Source organism: Chiloscyllium punctatum, chromosome 45, assembly GCF_047496795.1.
Source record: "Chiloscyllium punctatum isolate Juve2018m chromosome 45, sChiPun1.3, whole genome shotgun sequence".
Taxonomy (NCBI): Eukaryota; Metazoa; Chordata; class Chondrichthyes; order Orectolobiformes; family Hemiscylliidae; genus Chiloscyllium; species Chiloscyllium punctatum.
Window position 1 is genome coordinate 12,922,946 of NC_092783.1, and position 16,068 is coordinate 12,939,013.

Here is a 16,068-nt window from a genome sequence, read left to right on the forward strand (position 1 = left end):
CGCAGTGCACTGGATAATTCTAACTTGCTGTGTTCTACACAATTGGAGAAGGCAAACTGGGAATGTGATGGAGGCTGAAGAGCTGGGAGAACATCAACACTCTTCTGAGAAGAATGAAGACATTGAGCAAGAAGAACATCACCTCCTCCATGATGGATCACTGCAGGATCAAGCACAGCAAGCCAGATAGGCCTTAAACGACACCTAGATCCAGTCGATTTCCATTGATCATCCATTGACTGTAGGTGTGTGGGGGCTTGAAAGGCAAGCAGTTCCTCACTAGTCCCAGAAGCAAATGCGGCTTCATTAGCTTTGTTTTCTTTTATTCTTCTTTGAATGAAAGTAAACACTTTGAAGCACTTGAAGGTTTTCTTGTAAGTGATGGTCATACATTGAACAATGATAAGATGCTGGATGACATTAGGCATGAAAAGAAAAGCTCTAGCACCAGGGACTGCTGGACAGGAAGACGTCATTGTGGTCACAGACCCATTGAAGGGGTGGAAGCTCTCGCTGTTAATGAGTCTCACTGGCTAGACATTTGATGCTTCAACCAACAAATAGGTGCAATGGATGATTGTACCCTGTTCCCTTTAGCTTGGGAAATCAGCAATGGAGTCAAATACTATTGCCATCTGTACCTGTCTAAAATTGCACGCATGCCTCACTTTAACAAGGACATTGTCAGCGACACTGTGCAGTGGCAGGGATCTTTTTGTGACATGGTCACTGAAAGATCCACTGCTGACTCTTGGGAGGAGTCAGAGACAAAGAAGTTCAAGGTCATGGTGACATTGACTTCTGGCAGGACTCAGTGAGCAGTGCTATGAAAGCTGAGGTCTTTGGCTGCAAATGCACAAATTCATGTGACAATCTGCCTAGATTTGTGCTCCTCCACAGGATTGGCCTGTCAACATCTTCCATTGGCAGACCCCTTGCTGAGGGTATGGCCTCCATTGCCATGCCGCCCATTGTCCATCACCTCTGTTCTCCTCTTGGCAAGGGCTCTGTATACCCTGTGAAGGAGGCTGTTCTTCACTGTCTCCATCAAGATCTGAGGATTATGTTCCCATTACCAGCTGCTACCCTGTACTCCTCTGGCCTCACTATAATGTCAAAAAGACCAACGCCTTCCTATTATGGTGGCAGAGAGCTGTGATAATTCCTGCTTTTCCCAATCCCCCCTGACCATTCTCACCACAAACTCTCCATAGCCAATGACATCTGTGCACCATTTGCTGTGACCTCTCCCCCAACTGTGCTTTTTTGTGGGCCTAACCAATATCATGGTATATGTTGCCACCACCACACACCTGGTCCATCCCTGATCCTGCTTGCAACCTCTCAATCTCCTCTAAGATCCCAAACATGCCTTTAACAAGTTTGGTAACTACGGAAACCAGCCTCCTTCCCAAATTTAGGTCTCATGTTCCCCACCCTGAGGAATATCAGAAGCAGCAAGAACAGTTCCAGGAAACAGGCACATATTGGGCACACTGTCCGAGTCTTGTTTTAATCACCCACCCACTACTGCAATGGCACCTAAAACACCTGCCTGCTCTGCCCAATTCTGGGCACTGGACCCTAACAAGTTATTAGAGAGGGAGCCAAAAAGATTTCCAGGAATGATTCCTGACATGAGGGACTTCAATTATGTGGCACAGACTTGATGGATTACACTGCCTCCCAGCGGCAGATTTTCTCATTGCCCGAACAGAATGGATTTCACTGACCAGAACGCAACTACAAATATTAATCCCATCAAAGTCTGGAGTTTTCGCTTCCATTTAACTTAAACAAACCAAAGGGGGAAGTGATGGCCTCGTGGTATTATTGCCAGATTATCAACCCAAAAACTCAGCTAATGTTCTGGGGAGCCAGGTTCAAAACCCATCACGGCAGACAGTGGAATCTGAATTCATTTTTAAAAATCTGGAATTTAGAGTCTAAATGTTGATCATGAATCCTTTCTCGATTGTCAGAAAAACCCATCAGGTTCACTAATACCCTTCAGGGAAGGAAATCTGCCATCCCCACCTGGTCTGGTCCACATGTGACTCCAGGTGCACAGTATATGGTTGACTCTCACTTGCCCTCTGAACTAGCCTAGCAAGCCATTCAGTTGTATCAATCGTCATAAAACCTCAAAGAAATCAATCCGAACAGATCGCCTCACATCAACCGAGGCACCGGAAAAGCTCTAATGGCAGTGTGGGTCTACCTACAGCACGCGGACTGAAGTGGTTCAAGAAGGCAGCTCACTGTCACCTTCTCAAGGGCAACTAGGGATGGGCAACAGATACTGGCGAGCCAGCGACGCCCTCATCCCACAAAGTGAGCTTTTTAAAAAATCTAAAAATTGTGCTCCCCTCCGTTACCTTTCACAAACCATGAAGAGTATACAAATGCAAACTGGTCAGATTACAATATTCAAATAAAAGTGATATTAGTGAAATTCATCGAATAAGCCAGCACAGAAAAGAGGCTATTCTGTCCATTCTGCACCTGCTGGTTCTTTGACAGACCTATCCAATTAAGATACACTCCTCTGCTTTTGCAGTACAGCCTTGCATATATTTCTGTTTCATAAAAGATCCAATCTCCTTTTGAAATGTACTTTTGAATCTCCTCCCACCAGCCTTCTATCCAATGCATTCCAGATCACAATAACTCATACATTTCTCATCTTCCCTCCAATCCATTGGCCAATTATATTCAGATTGTATCCTTTGATAACTGAACCTCCTGCCTGTGGAAACAGTTTCTCCCCAGCTATTCTCTGACAATCCTTCATAATTTTGAATACATATGTTGATGCTACTGTAATGTATCACTGCATTTTTAAAGCAATTGTCAAAACCTTCAGAATTTTCTGATCAGTACACACTATAATGTGTCTCTTCAAAAATGCAGAATACCAAATCACAATCATTAATTTCACACAATGCAATGCATTTTCTCAGACTTTCGTAACTGCATTCCTTTAAAAATAAACTGCAATGCATAAACATCAGTTTGAAGTCCAGTCTATACTTCGGCTGGGTTTTGGTGGTTTGAGGACACTGGGGGACATGCAGAGTGCTTCAGATAGTTGGAGTCAAACCAAATAATTTCAACTGTTCAGGATTATGACAAACTGCATCTCTAACCAGGTCACAGAGGAGCAATGAAGAAAAGGAACTCTGACCAATTGCCTACATAACCTCAACCCCTGTACAGGAATGCTCAGGCCACGAGCAAGATTAATATCTTAAAGCAAGCCAAGAGTCGAACCTTTGTGTTCTCTATTACTCAGGACCATAGTATGCAATGCATTCATCCATCAGAGAGATAGCACCAAAAATGCAAAGCAGCACTGGTAGAGGTTCTGATGCCCAATACCTACACTCAAGCCAAAGTGACCATTGCCAATGCCCTAGCTGGAGCCAGGAGGGACAGTAAAAAATGTAGGGCAAGGAACTGACAACATTTGCTAATGCAGCAGGCCACAGATATGACAGGACATTTGCAACTGTGGAGATTGAAGATAGTGGACCGAGAGGAGATATACTGAAGGGGGCACGGAATACATGTTGAAGACTTGGGTCCTCGAGAGATTTGGAAAGAAGTAAAAAGACTGATGAGGTAAAATGTTTGAGAGAGAGTTTCAGTTGGTGAAGAGATAGATCAATGGTCATGGTTAAATAGCATACACAGAGTTGAAAGAATGTGATCGCTCCAGTAGAGATGAAAGTTTATTTTGCTATTAAAACTTTTTGAGCACTGGAACCAAAGGGTTGTGATACCAAATAACATTCAGGGCAATTTTAAATTACATTAAGGTAGGGTGTGTGGAGTTGGCCAATTTTCAAACAACATGCAGTCATACATACCATTTTAAAATATCATCTAAAACATCCAAACTCTTCTTTTTAATTCTGCAGTTTAGGAAAATGCAGAATTCTGAGCAAAGTCGCATCAATCCACCCTTTAATAATAATTGACATTAAACAACTAAAGAGAGAAAAAGGTCAGCATTTTCTAAAATTTACTTAAAGTTTGTTTTTAATTATTTTCACTGCACTTGAACTGTCGCTAGATAGTCTGGTCAGAACACACCTGCATGCAGCTTCATATTTTAAACAAAGCCAAATCTGTAGCTAAATCAGGTTAAGAATATATAGGTCCTTATCATCTGTGATTCACCCAGTTTTACCCAGACTACACAAAAGGTTATTATAACAGCAGAAATAATGTTGGAATGGAATAAAGTAAAATGAAAAGGTCCAAGTTTACAACACAATTAGTCTCACAAGCTAAGATCAAAGCCAAAGTACATTAGGCAAGGAAAGAACATCCTGTACATAAGAAATCACAGAATTAAAAGCCACTCAGTCCTTCATAGCCTGGCCCCTTTTGCTGAGGCTGTACAGATTGCTGTGTTAAGGCTTTTTGTCAGTCTTGAAGAAGGCTTCTACCTGATACGTTAACTTGACTTTCCCTCTTTGCAGCTATGACTAAGTGGCTGGACGTTTCTGTTCTTTAATTTTATTTCACTTCAGCAAGTCATCAATGCAACCTGTGTAATCTTCTGCAGAAAGATTGCGCAAACTCGTCTCCGCCCCTTCCCAAAGGTCAACCGAGTGAAACTTCCCAGCACAGCCTAGCACAACATTATTCATCTATGACCACGTGCCTCTCTTTGCCATGACACATCCCATAGTCAGCAGCCATCATCTTCCACACGGAACTCAAACGTCCATATCTTCCATTTATCTTTATAACCCTCTATCCCACTCCTGACCAGATACTCACCCATCTCCTCTTATCAATCCAACAGAGCATTAACTACTTTAGCTGGGAACCCGTTGCACTTATCTTAGTCAGGGCACGTTTCAGAGGAGGACCAAAAAGGGGGAAGGGGACAGAATCTCATCCTCGGAGGAACCAGAGCGGTTTTGAGGGGGTGGAGGTGAGGGTGACAGGGAAAAATTATGCAACTTTTGAGCTTGAAGAATATTTCAAATTCCAGCACTCTGATCTAAACAAGCATTGTTGCCATACTGGAGACAAAGTCTGAAGTCTTGGAACAGCTCTGCCAAAAGTTCTGAAATCATTCTAAACATGCAAGTTAATCAATGCAACACAGAAATCCCTAGAAAACTTACCCCACAATAAACTTTGAGCTTTTTTATTTGGAAACCAGCTGTTTCAGGATTTCAAGCTTCCTAACAATCTCTTAAGCACTGTGGAAAATGCCCCTTAACCTGCTATTTATGCCCTACTGGGCGTCATTTTAGAGAAACCTTTGCATAAGTAGCTCTAATTTGGCTGTGCGTTAGTGCACAATAGGATTTACTGTGGCTTTGAATAATGGCACTTCCACTCTCAGAAACCAAGGCAACAAAAAAAAAGAAATCTGGATACCAGTCGACTCTCCCCTTTGAAGAGAGCAAATAATAATCCCCATCTGTGATCCTTAATTGACTAATTTTCCCTATACTCTTGTTCACCACAAACCTCTCCTTTCATAGGATTACTGTTCCTTCATTAAATCATAAACGCACTGCATTACTTTTGCTGCTGTCAGATGATCAAACCCAGTTTTAGACACATTAACAAATAAAGGCCATTCTACCATTTTCTAATTTGCTCAGCCTTATTCTCATTTCAAACCTCAGACCTATATGCCGTGTAGAGGCAAGGAGAAACATTGGCTGGAAGTGCTTTTATCTACACTTGAAACATCCAGCAGTATTTCAAAATACTTCAACCATTGCTATTTCTTATAATATTTGGCATGGAATTTGACAACACAAAGGCAGGCCACTTGGCCCAATACCAGCACTAATGCCCCACTTGAGCCAGTTAGAGCCCTTTCGAAATACACGTGGAGTTTATGTTGGGCACCTTCATTCCAGTCAGAGCTTAATTACCTTCTGTCAGTAGCCAATGAGTGACACAGCACCAAACTGCAATCTAACCATGTTCATATTACTGTTGAATAGGTTCGCAGTTCATAAACTGAACTGACAACGTTTTTCTATTAATTGGGTGGCACACAGTACAAGGGCAAATCAGCACAGAAATTCAGCAAAAGCATTTGTTAGGATCATTCAGCTGTCAAGGCTGATAGTGCAGTTAATGTGGTGACACTGCCCATGAACAAGGTTATAAATTGTGCTTCAGAACTACATGGCTACACTTATCCCAAATCTGCCCTATAATAAATGTCAGGTGAATCCCACAGCACTGACAATCAGAGACACTATGACATAACATGTCATTTCAAGAAAGCTGCACTCATAAATTGCTTGTGCAAAGTAGTACTAAAATTGTTTGTGCTTATATAATCTTTGCTCTACATCTTTTATTATAGAACTTAACAGAAATGTAAATAAAGAGTACTCCAACAGCTGTGTGAAAGCAGCACCCATTGCAATGCATAATCCAACAAGTCCCAGAGTGAATCTCCTGCGAATACTGAGTTTTCTGGTACCTGAGGGAAACACTTGACACTTTATGACAATTGTTGGCACCCCGGGCTTATGTTTCTGAATATTCTCCAGTAATTATTGTGGGATACACTGGGACGAAGCTCATTTGTGATGAACCAATCACAACACCCAAAGCACCCCACCACTGTCACAGCCAATAACCTGTCCAGGTTTATACATGAAGGCTTTGCTTCTTAGATCAAGTACACAGTCTTGCTGTCACTCATGGAACTAAATCCCATCTTGAACATATCCATCTAAGAAAACCCTGGGAGAATGTGCAAGAAATTAAAGCGATTACATGCAGATTCTCTTCACTCTTATTAACCTGAGATGATGCAAAGGATTAAGAAAAAACCTAGATAAAATTCCAAAGCTTCATTCTATACATGAAAACACGATTGTTTCATATCCTTACAGTCAATGTAACGAAAACTAAAGAGTTCAGGCACTGGTATCAAACTCTTTTCTGCTATTCGTCAAGCAGTGTTTAAAAAAAATCTGCATCTCTGAAATTACATTAATTATTCCTTGCAGAAAATATTCACTAATGACCAGGGGCAATTTGTTAAACCAAATGATTTGAAACCTTATAAATCAAAGCATTCAAGACATTGCCAATTTTATACTTTGAGTGCAATGAATCATAAAAATTAACAAATCAAGCAGCCAGTACATTCAATTCAGTCTCAGAACCCTCTATATCACTACATCACCAACCCCACCACCACCCCTGCTATTTATTAAGTAAGTGTGGATGACCTACAACCCATTCATTTAATGAGAGGTGTCTCGCTTACACATGCAAAGCGTCTATAATGGGAAACATCTTTTGTTCTACACCAGAGAATGTCAGAACTCAAGATTGAACTGGTTAAAATTCTGAAACAGGCTACAAGATCATTTTACTTGAGTGAATTTCTAACAGTTGTTGTAAAATGCTTGTGAAGCAATTAAATTGTTTTTTTTATAAATCCAGAAGATTTCATTCCTGAGTTGCTGTGCCATATGTAATTGCATGCAATATGCAGTGCCACACTTATCCAATGCTTGCAATCAATAAACAGCAACCAATTAAAAGCCCCAGTCTCACATTACAAGTCAAGTCAGATTTTTAACAGCGTTGAACTAAATTTACTTAATTGTCTTTGAAGGTCCCACAGAGGACCACCTCCAGCAAACGTTTTTGTTAAATAACTAAATATTTAGTTCATTAGAAACGTGAAGACACATTTATACCAGCAAGGATGCTGCATCATGAGACAAAAACAAGTGATTTAAAACGGTATACAATATGGTTAAAAAAAACACATTGCCTCTTTGTGACAATTCAATAGGAGACACACCCCGGAGTGGTACTGATCTATACAGACTTGGAAAGTCCAAGTTCAATTTCTAGTCCGTGTTTTTTTAGTTTATCGTGGCTAGACAGTATCCACGATACCAGAACTGACCTCAGTGCCTTTGGGTTAGCGAAAGAGAAAAAAATTAGCCAGCAAGCCTCTTCTGCATCGCTACTCAATGACTACAGTTGAAATCTGGACATTTGTAAATTTTGGATAAGGTTTGGAATATGATGCCCCTCATAGTGAAATAGTTACTGCCATGTAGTTCTTGGGTTTATACGTGATAAATGGTAGCTTGGGTGAGGAATCAAGATTGCTGTCAGTATATAAGAAACCATAACCACTGTCTTCTGAATGGAATAGAAGAAAAATAGGTAACTGAAAGCATAGCGTTCCAGCAATTTACGATTTACCTATTTAGAATTACCCAAACAACTAAAACATCTCACATGCTGTTCTCGCTTAACATGCCATAGCTTTTTACAATGCTTTGTTGGCTAGTCATAGCCTAGCTATCAAATCCACTCAACCTAATGTAACAACCATATATCCAGCTATGTTAAGCTGTGCTCAAAGTGGTGCAAATTCTTGGTTAAATGTTCACTCAGCACTTTGCACAGTAATGTGTCAACATCATACTGAATAAGTCCCAGCTTGTTCAGATTACATTTTTCAGCAAATACATATGTCAATCGGCCAGCTAATAAACTAAAGACTAAAAACACATTGCACTGTTTGTTTTGCTATTGTTACAATGTCAGCAGACACAAGTAAAACAGGATCTGAAAAGGCAGATTTGAGTGTGTGTTTGTAAGTATTGTACCATGTCTGTGCTGGCTGGATCTGTGACAAATGAATTGATTATTTAATTTTCTACTGGCTTACAGTGTGCAAGACAATGAGCCAATTATAAAGCAATTAATTGGCACCTCTCTATCTAAAATGTGTGAAGAATGCTGAATGCCAAATTCATGCAACAGCAAAGTGCAGATGACACTCACTTCACACAAATATCTAGATACTATTCTGGTTCTAGTGTTGTAGCTTCTTTTGTGACCAATCAGTTTGCCCTAAATGTACAGCAATTATCAAAGTGTATTAAGAACTCATTAAATAATTTATGTTTTGCATGTCCTAATGATGTGTGCGCCCACAAAAGATCTATGATTTTGACCATCCAACTTCCTAAAATATACAGAAGATGGCAAACTTTTATCAAAGTGCAGAGGGAAAGAAGATATCCTGAACATGTCATGTTTGAGGGATAGTGCTTTTAATGAGGAGAACAGAGAATATAAACCACAGTTCAAACACTTCAAAGATTGCATCAGTCTGTTTCCAGGTATATAAATGAGGCATTAACCCAGGTCACTTAAACATTTAAAAGTTACCCGCAAATTGTCTTCAAATTGAACTCAAATGGCAAAAAAATACTATCCAGTTTAGTTTTGCCCTTTCTTTTCTCTGTCCCTCTGTGGAATTGTTGATTTTATGTAAACACACACAGACAAATCACTTACACATTCAGACCCCTCTGAGTCCCCTCGTTTGATGATCTGAAACTCAAGGTTGAAGGATAAAATACATATTTAAAACGGAAAGGATGGGGGGGGGGGGGGCGGGAGTTAGTGCAAGAAGAAAGCTTCTTAAGGATTCCTTACCTTGGTTAGCCTTGTTTCCCGCGGTGGTGAGTGCGTTTAAGAGAATGAGTAGCAAACAGTAGCAGCCGGACAGACAGACAGCCCCCATTCTGCTCTGCATTTTCAGATGACTCTTTCTCAGAAGGGATGAGAGGCGATTTCCCCCCCCTCTCTCCTTTTGCCTCTTGAAGGTCCTGATGGAGCTGAAAAGAACCTCAATCGGAGCCTCCCACTTCAGTCAGATCGCCCTCTGCGGAATCAGAGGGATCTGCCGTGTCCTACTCACTGCTTAAGCACAAGGTCTGGAGGGAGGGGAGGAGAGGGGAGGGAAAGGGAGGAGGGAGGAGGGGGGAGGTGGCAGAGAGAGAGACAGACAGACACACACGAGAGAGAGAGCGAGAGAGGACAGTCAGAGATGGAGAGATTGAGTCTCTGAGTCTTACATTGAATCCAAAAAATAAAGGGGGTTGGAGGAGGAGGAGGGAGACACACGCAATGCTTCCAATCTCTGCAGGAATTTACAATCAGTTGCTGCCCCAAAGACATTCCTGCCAGAGAGAGAGAGAGAAAAAAAGGCTGGAGGAGGACTTCCAGTCTCCATGGAAACGGCTTCTCTGGGATCAGGAGGTCAGGACAGGACCATGTGCAATCAATGGATCGATAAAGACAGGATCATGTCGCCCAGCCATTAGAAAATGCACAAATCCAGTAAAAAAAAAATCCTGGGTGGACCTTCGCAGCCAGAAGCAAGTGAGGGATCAGGGCAAAAAGTGAATTTAAAGCTTGCATTAGCGCTAGCACTGGCAGTACAAGTTCAATGTTTTTTATATATGTATATATTTTGGAAGTAAACATTATTATTTTTAAACAGCCTTCCGCGGTCGCCTCTATGCAGGGAACTTGAACGAGCCATTCAAAACCCCGCTGGAAACAGACGTCCAAATCAACTGGCGATTTCTTTTTTGAAAAGTTCAAATGGGGTCAGCCCGCGGAGCGACTCTCTCCAATTAGTGAGCGGCGACATATCCCGCTATTGAAGGGCCACTGAGATTATATTGTACGCCCGCGGTGCAGACTATTCACACCGGGGATATTTTACATTCCCGCGGCCACATTCCCACATTAGTCAACGCCAGATTGTCTTGTTTCTCTCAAATCCAAATTTCTAAGCCATTCTATTTGGTTCTCTGCCCCCCCCCCCCCCAACTCCCGCTTCCCTTGTCGGTGTTAACTGCAAAATGTCAAAGCCCATGCAGGGGTTAAAGTCACCGTGACGGTCAATCAGTTCAAACAGGGACGAATGGGGCTCAGAGCAGAGGGTTTGATAAACCCACACCATTCCTGTGTGGGAGGTGTCGACAGAGGCAGGGTACCCAGCGACTCTTAGCCCCAACAAGGTTTCCCTTTTTTCATTCACTGTTCGGGGAAGAAACAAAACAATGGGCAACTTTGAAGGAGGGGTCGTGTTTATTTTGCTTTAAGAATGTGAAATGCTTCTGGAAAGAATTATTTGTAATCACTTATAATTTAAAACATACACACACGCATATATTGCCTCCCTGTCACTTGCCATTGCATTAATGACGGGTAAAGTAGGAAGTCACCGCTGTTAAACAATATATTTGTATCTGGCTGGAAAGTGAAAACTTAAAATAGTGAAGTTTCTATTTTCAAAGCTGAAGAAGCATCTTGGGACATTGTGCAATTTTATTATGTTGGGATAGGAATTTTCCAGCATCATGTTAATGCTCCAATATACTTTGACAAATTGTACTTAAGTAAAAATATACAATTCTGAAGAATCATAGGACTTGTAACATTAACTCTGTTTCTCTCTCCACTGAGGCTGCCAGACCTGCAGAGTTTCTCCAGCCCTTTCTGTGTTTATTTCCAAACTGCAGCACCCATAATATTGCTTTTATAAAAAATACATTGTATCAGGATGAGCTAATCTATAGATGTGTGTTATAAAACAGTGTAGTCCAAGGAGCTATTATAGTGATTATCTGTGTGTGCACATATATGTATGTGCAATCATGTGTATGTACTTGCTTGTGTATGTTTGCTCAGACATGTGAGAGGTAAGGGAGATCATGCTGAACCAGGATGTCTGCTGGGGTGGAATAACTTTCAGATACTCACTGTCCATCATTTCATGTAAAGAATGTCTTCTTGGGCAAGGCAATATGAAGCAAAACAATGAGCCCAGGTTATAGGTCAAAACGAATGAGGTGAGGGGAAGTGAAATTTAGAACACGAGGGAGATAGAAAAAACCTTTCTTTTGTTCAATTCACCTAAAACCATTCAAACTTTCCCCTGAGTTTTAAGATAAGCATGGTAGGGGGGAATCTACTGTCTCTTGTGTTCCTACACTAAGTATCTTTTGAAAATGAAGTGTGTATTAGCTGCAATAAAAATTAAATCAATTAATTAAAATACCTCAAATTATTTGGAATTAAATATTATCTTTACAAAACTATTACCTTGCAGATTCAATTTCTAATAGTGGTTGAGAGGTGACCTTATAGAAGTTTATTAAATCATGGGGAGTATACATAGGGTTAATGGTAGGTGGCTTGTCCTTGGGATGGGAGATTTCAAGACCAGGGGACACATTTTTAAGGTGAAAGGAGAGAGATTTGAAAAAGACACAAGGGGCAAATTTTTCTTGTGGAAAATGGTTAATATCACAACACAGTGACAACCAGGGATAACGGTGCACAGTCTCTAAGTCTATAACACATTCTCTTGTTTTATTGTGCTTTAATGTTGGAGAAGGAATATCTGAGTGAGGCCTAATTGGATCGTAGCTTTCTTAATCAATACGTTACCGATCAATCCGTTTGAGACCATATGCTGCAGAACAAGGAAGGATCCCTTTGAGGCAAGTCTGCACAACATCAACCACAAAACCATTGATGCAGATATTCACCCATACACTGGTCAGCTGAACATCAAACAGCCCCATCATCAAATCAGCTATTGATTTTTCGAGGAAAAGCAGCGCACAACGAATCTGAATTTGGACTACAGAAAGAAGTTTTTTTTTAAGCAAATATGCAGTATCTTCACACCAGTTGTAGAATGTGGTTTAATTACTAGTCTTTACTCAAAGCAAATATTCCATCTCCAGATAGTCCTTCTGAAGTCAGCTGCAAAACAGGATTGTCGACCCAGTACAAATTTCATATCATTTGTTCCAGCACCACCAGACTGGGAACCACTTTGGAGAGAGTGGCAACTTTTATTGCTTATTAGCCCAAGGGAAGGACAGTCATTTTTCTACTTTATGTTATCATGATCAACGTCATTCACTCCCACATCAGTACATCAAGGATCAGATATAAAGTGAAGATTCCTCTACTTCAGCCCATAAAATTTCTCTTAACCTCGACCTCAGAATAGCACCCATTTATAACAACAGTGTCAATTTCTGTCTTTCCTCATCAAGCATCATGGTAGTCTGTCTGAATGAGTTAACAATTTAATGCTAATGAATGGTGATTTGTTGGTAATTTAATACAGCTTTATGCACAGGAATAGGAGCTAAAAGGGTAAATCCATAGCCATCCCCACCTCCCCCCACCCCCCCCACCACACCACCCCACCCCAGACAGTTTAAAACCAATTTCTTTGTGTTCCTGGTTCCTACAGGCCTCTCACCAGTAGCAGCTGTGAGGAAGGAATGTAACCTTTTATGAAGAATCTACTAATTTCAAAACTTGCTATTTAAAAGTGTTTGACAGGAGCTTGAGGATGACTTTCCCACCAGTTTTCCTCCTTCACTTAAGCTTGTCTCCTTCACACTGACATGATTAAGAGTAGAAATTCAGCAGAGTCAAATGGGACGAGTAATTTAATCACACTTACCTTGCACGTGGGTGCAATAATATAAATACAGGGGTGGTCATTTAAAAAGCTCTTGACAAATGAACAAATTCAAGTTAATTGCAGGTGTAAATACTATGAAATGCATTCAATTTCATAAGACAAATTCAATATGATTTCCTAATGTAACTGCAGATTTAGAGATAGGTTCAAATATATTGTGGCAGTAACTGTAACAGTGGCTGATATTTACCTTTGAAGGAGCTAAAACAGTGATGAGGTAATAGGGGAGCTAGTTACCATTATAAAGTTTGCATTGGCAATATTCTATTAGATATCAATGTACAGGACCAACTCTGTATTAGAGGCAATATGCAATTTTAACAAACTGACTGGAGTGATAAAGCTCCATTATAGTAGGGAGGTATTCTCATTGGGTCTGTTATAATTGTAATATTCTATTATTAAAGGAGCTATATTACCCTCAGCAGGTGAATTCAACCATCGGCCATAAGGTTTAACTGATTAGACTATTTAGCACAACTATAATGGATTCCAGAATTTAGTCATTTCAATTTTAATCCAGAGAAAATCTGGATTCAACTCTCAATTGAAATATGGTGTCCAGTATAAAGCTTTCTCAGTAATGCACCCTAAATTCTCATCACCACAAATTCTTTTCCCTCGACTGGCATGTTTCATGTTGCTCTGACTTAAAAAGACGGCACATGGCAAAAACTAGTCAAAATCACGCAATCACGTTTGGGTGTTTGATAATGCCGATGATAAGGGACGGGTCCCAGCAAGAGCTGATGCCACCCTACTGGCAGCGTTGCACCTGAAAACTGTCCAATGATCCTGCTGCACTCACGACCTGACGAAGGAGTAGTGCTCCGAAAGCTTGTACTTCCAAATAAACCTGTTGGACTATAACCTGGTGTTGTGTGATTTTTAACTCTGTCCACTCTCAAAAATGGTATATTGTTTTACAGAAACTGCAGCATACTGTTAAATAGACAGAGACGACCCATGGTGAGTGATGGTTATCAGTCTCTATACTTGCAGTGGCCTGTGGCTAGATTCTAATCAGTACTCTGCTGTCTTAAGTTGGCGTATCCCATTGAAACTGAATCAGATACGTTAGCTTAACACTTAAATAACCACACTGTGGCATTTGTTAAACGAGCAGTATGGAATTCCACAATATTGCATTTGTACTCACAAGAATGCAACATGATGCAGTTGTTATCTCTTCAATGTAATAGATCCATCTTCCCATCAGGGCAAGCATTGCATATGTCCAGTAAGGTCTACATCCCCAAGAATACTGGTTTTAAAGACACCACGTTGATAGTTCTAATTGTGTTATTTTTCCCCTCTGGAACAACTATTAAAACAAGAAATAAAATATCACCATTACACATTAAAGTTGGTGCTGCTGATGACTTGTTGTAGAATGTAACATTCCTCAGTGGTGAATAAAAGGATTTTTGAGTGTGTTGACACTGTCTGAACACGACTGATGGTCTCCCAAAAGATGCTTAGACTGTTTCTTTAAGGGAATGAGTACTGATTAGTATCAAGTCTCTGAACTGGACCTTACCAGTGTGCACATTAGTGTGAAAATCCAACTAACCCACATTTCACCCACATTCTGTCTGAGAGAATGCTTCTAATCTTGGTCTTTCAACCATGTAATTTCACGGAGGATACCGAGTCATCTTTTAACAGTGTTTTCATGCAATATCACGTGAGCTCAAGCACACTTCAAATCAAGAGTCATGGTAGTGGAATCAGCCAGAAATGTGTGCGTGCCCTGAGCTGGGTCACACATTGTTACAGCACACAATGACCGTCAAGATGATGACTTGGGCTTCGTGGAAGCATTTACCCCCTCCAGGGTGGAAGATTATTTGGTTCAACCCTGACTACAGAAAATTATCTCTGTGGGCGGCACAGTGGCACAGTGGTTAGCACTGCTGCCTCACAGCGCCAGAGACCCGGGTTCAATTCCCACCTCAGGCGACTTACTGTGGGGAGTTTGCACATTCTCCCCGTGTCTGCGTGGGTTTCCTCCGGGTGCTCCGGTTTCCTCCCACAGTCCAAAGATGTGCAGGTCAGGTGAATTGGCCATACTAAATTGCCCTACTGTTAGGTAAGAGGTAAATGTGTGGGTGGGTTGTGGGTTGGTGTGGACTTGTTGGGCCGAAGGGCCTGTTTCCACACTGTAAGTAATCTAATCTAACCTAAGATTATATTGTGCAGTGTGAAGGGAGTGCTACATTATCAAATGCCATATTTTGGATGAAAGGTTAAAATGAGGTTCTGGTTCCCTTCTCAGGTGGACACAAAACATCCCACAGCACATTCAAAAAAGAACATGGGATTTCTCCTTTGCATCCTGGCCAACATTTATCAGTCAAATTGACAACCGATTATCTGGTAAAATACTGTTTGTGGGATCTTGCTGTGCTCAAATTCACTAATATTTCCTAACAGTGATTATCAGTCAAAAGTTCCTCATTGTCTATAAACTGTTTTTGGGGTGTGGTTGTGAATGCTTCTATATCAATACAAACATTTCCATTTTATTAGTTTAAGAAAATACAGTTAATACATACAAAATGCACATAGTTTTGACTTCATGTCTTCCCAGTCTCCAAAAGCTTTCCTTAAAAAAATAAAGGGAGTTGGCTGAGAATAATGAAGAGCCTTTCACCACATGCTCTTGGCAAAGTTTTTATTTTGACCACCTTATCAGTAAAATACAGAAGGCG

General features: G+C 40.8%; 1 protein-coding gene across 2 annotated transcripts in view; it reads right to left on the reverse strand.

Annotated features, from left to right (window-relative positions):
* LOC140467163 (signal peptide, CUB and EGF-like domain-containing protein 3) overlaps positions 1–14,532 on the reverse strand; it is a 377,653-nt gene extending 363,121 nt beyond the window's left edge. The window contains exons 1-2 of one of the 2 annotated variants that reach the window (XM_072563295.1): positions 14,514–14,532; positions 9,484–9,764 (exon numbers count right to left, since the gene is read on the reverse strand). In XM_072563295.1, coding sequence (XP_072419396.1) covers positions 9,484–9,583 — 100 coding nt within the window. In that variant the 5' untranslated portion in view covers positions 9,584–9,764; positions 14,514–14,532. Of the gene's footprint in view, positions 1–9,483; positions 10,007–14,513 lie in introns of those variants that run through there. The other variant, XM_072563294.1, reaches the window with a different exon arrangement.
* Positions 14,533–16,068: the final 1,536 nt, after the last annotated feature.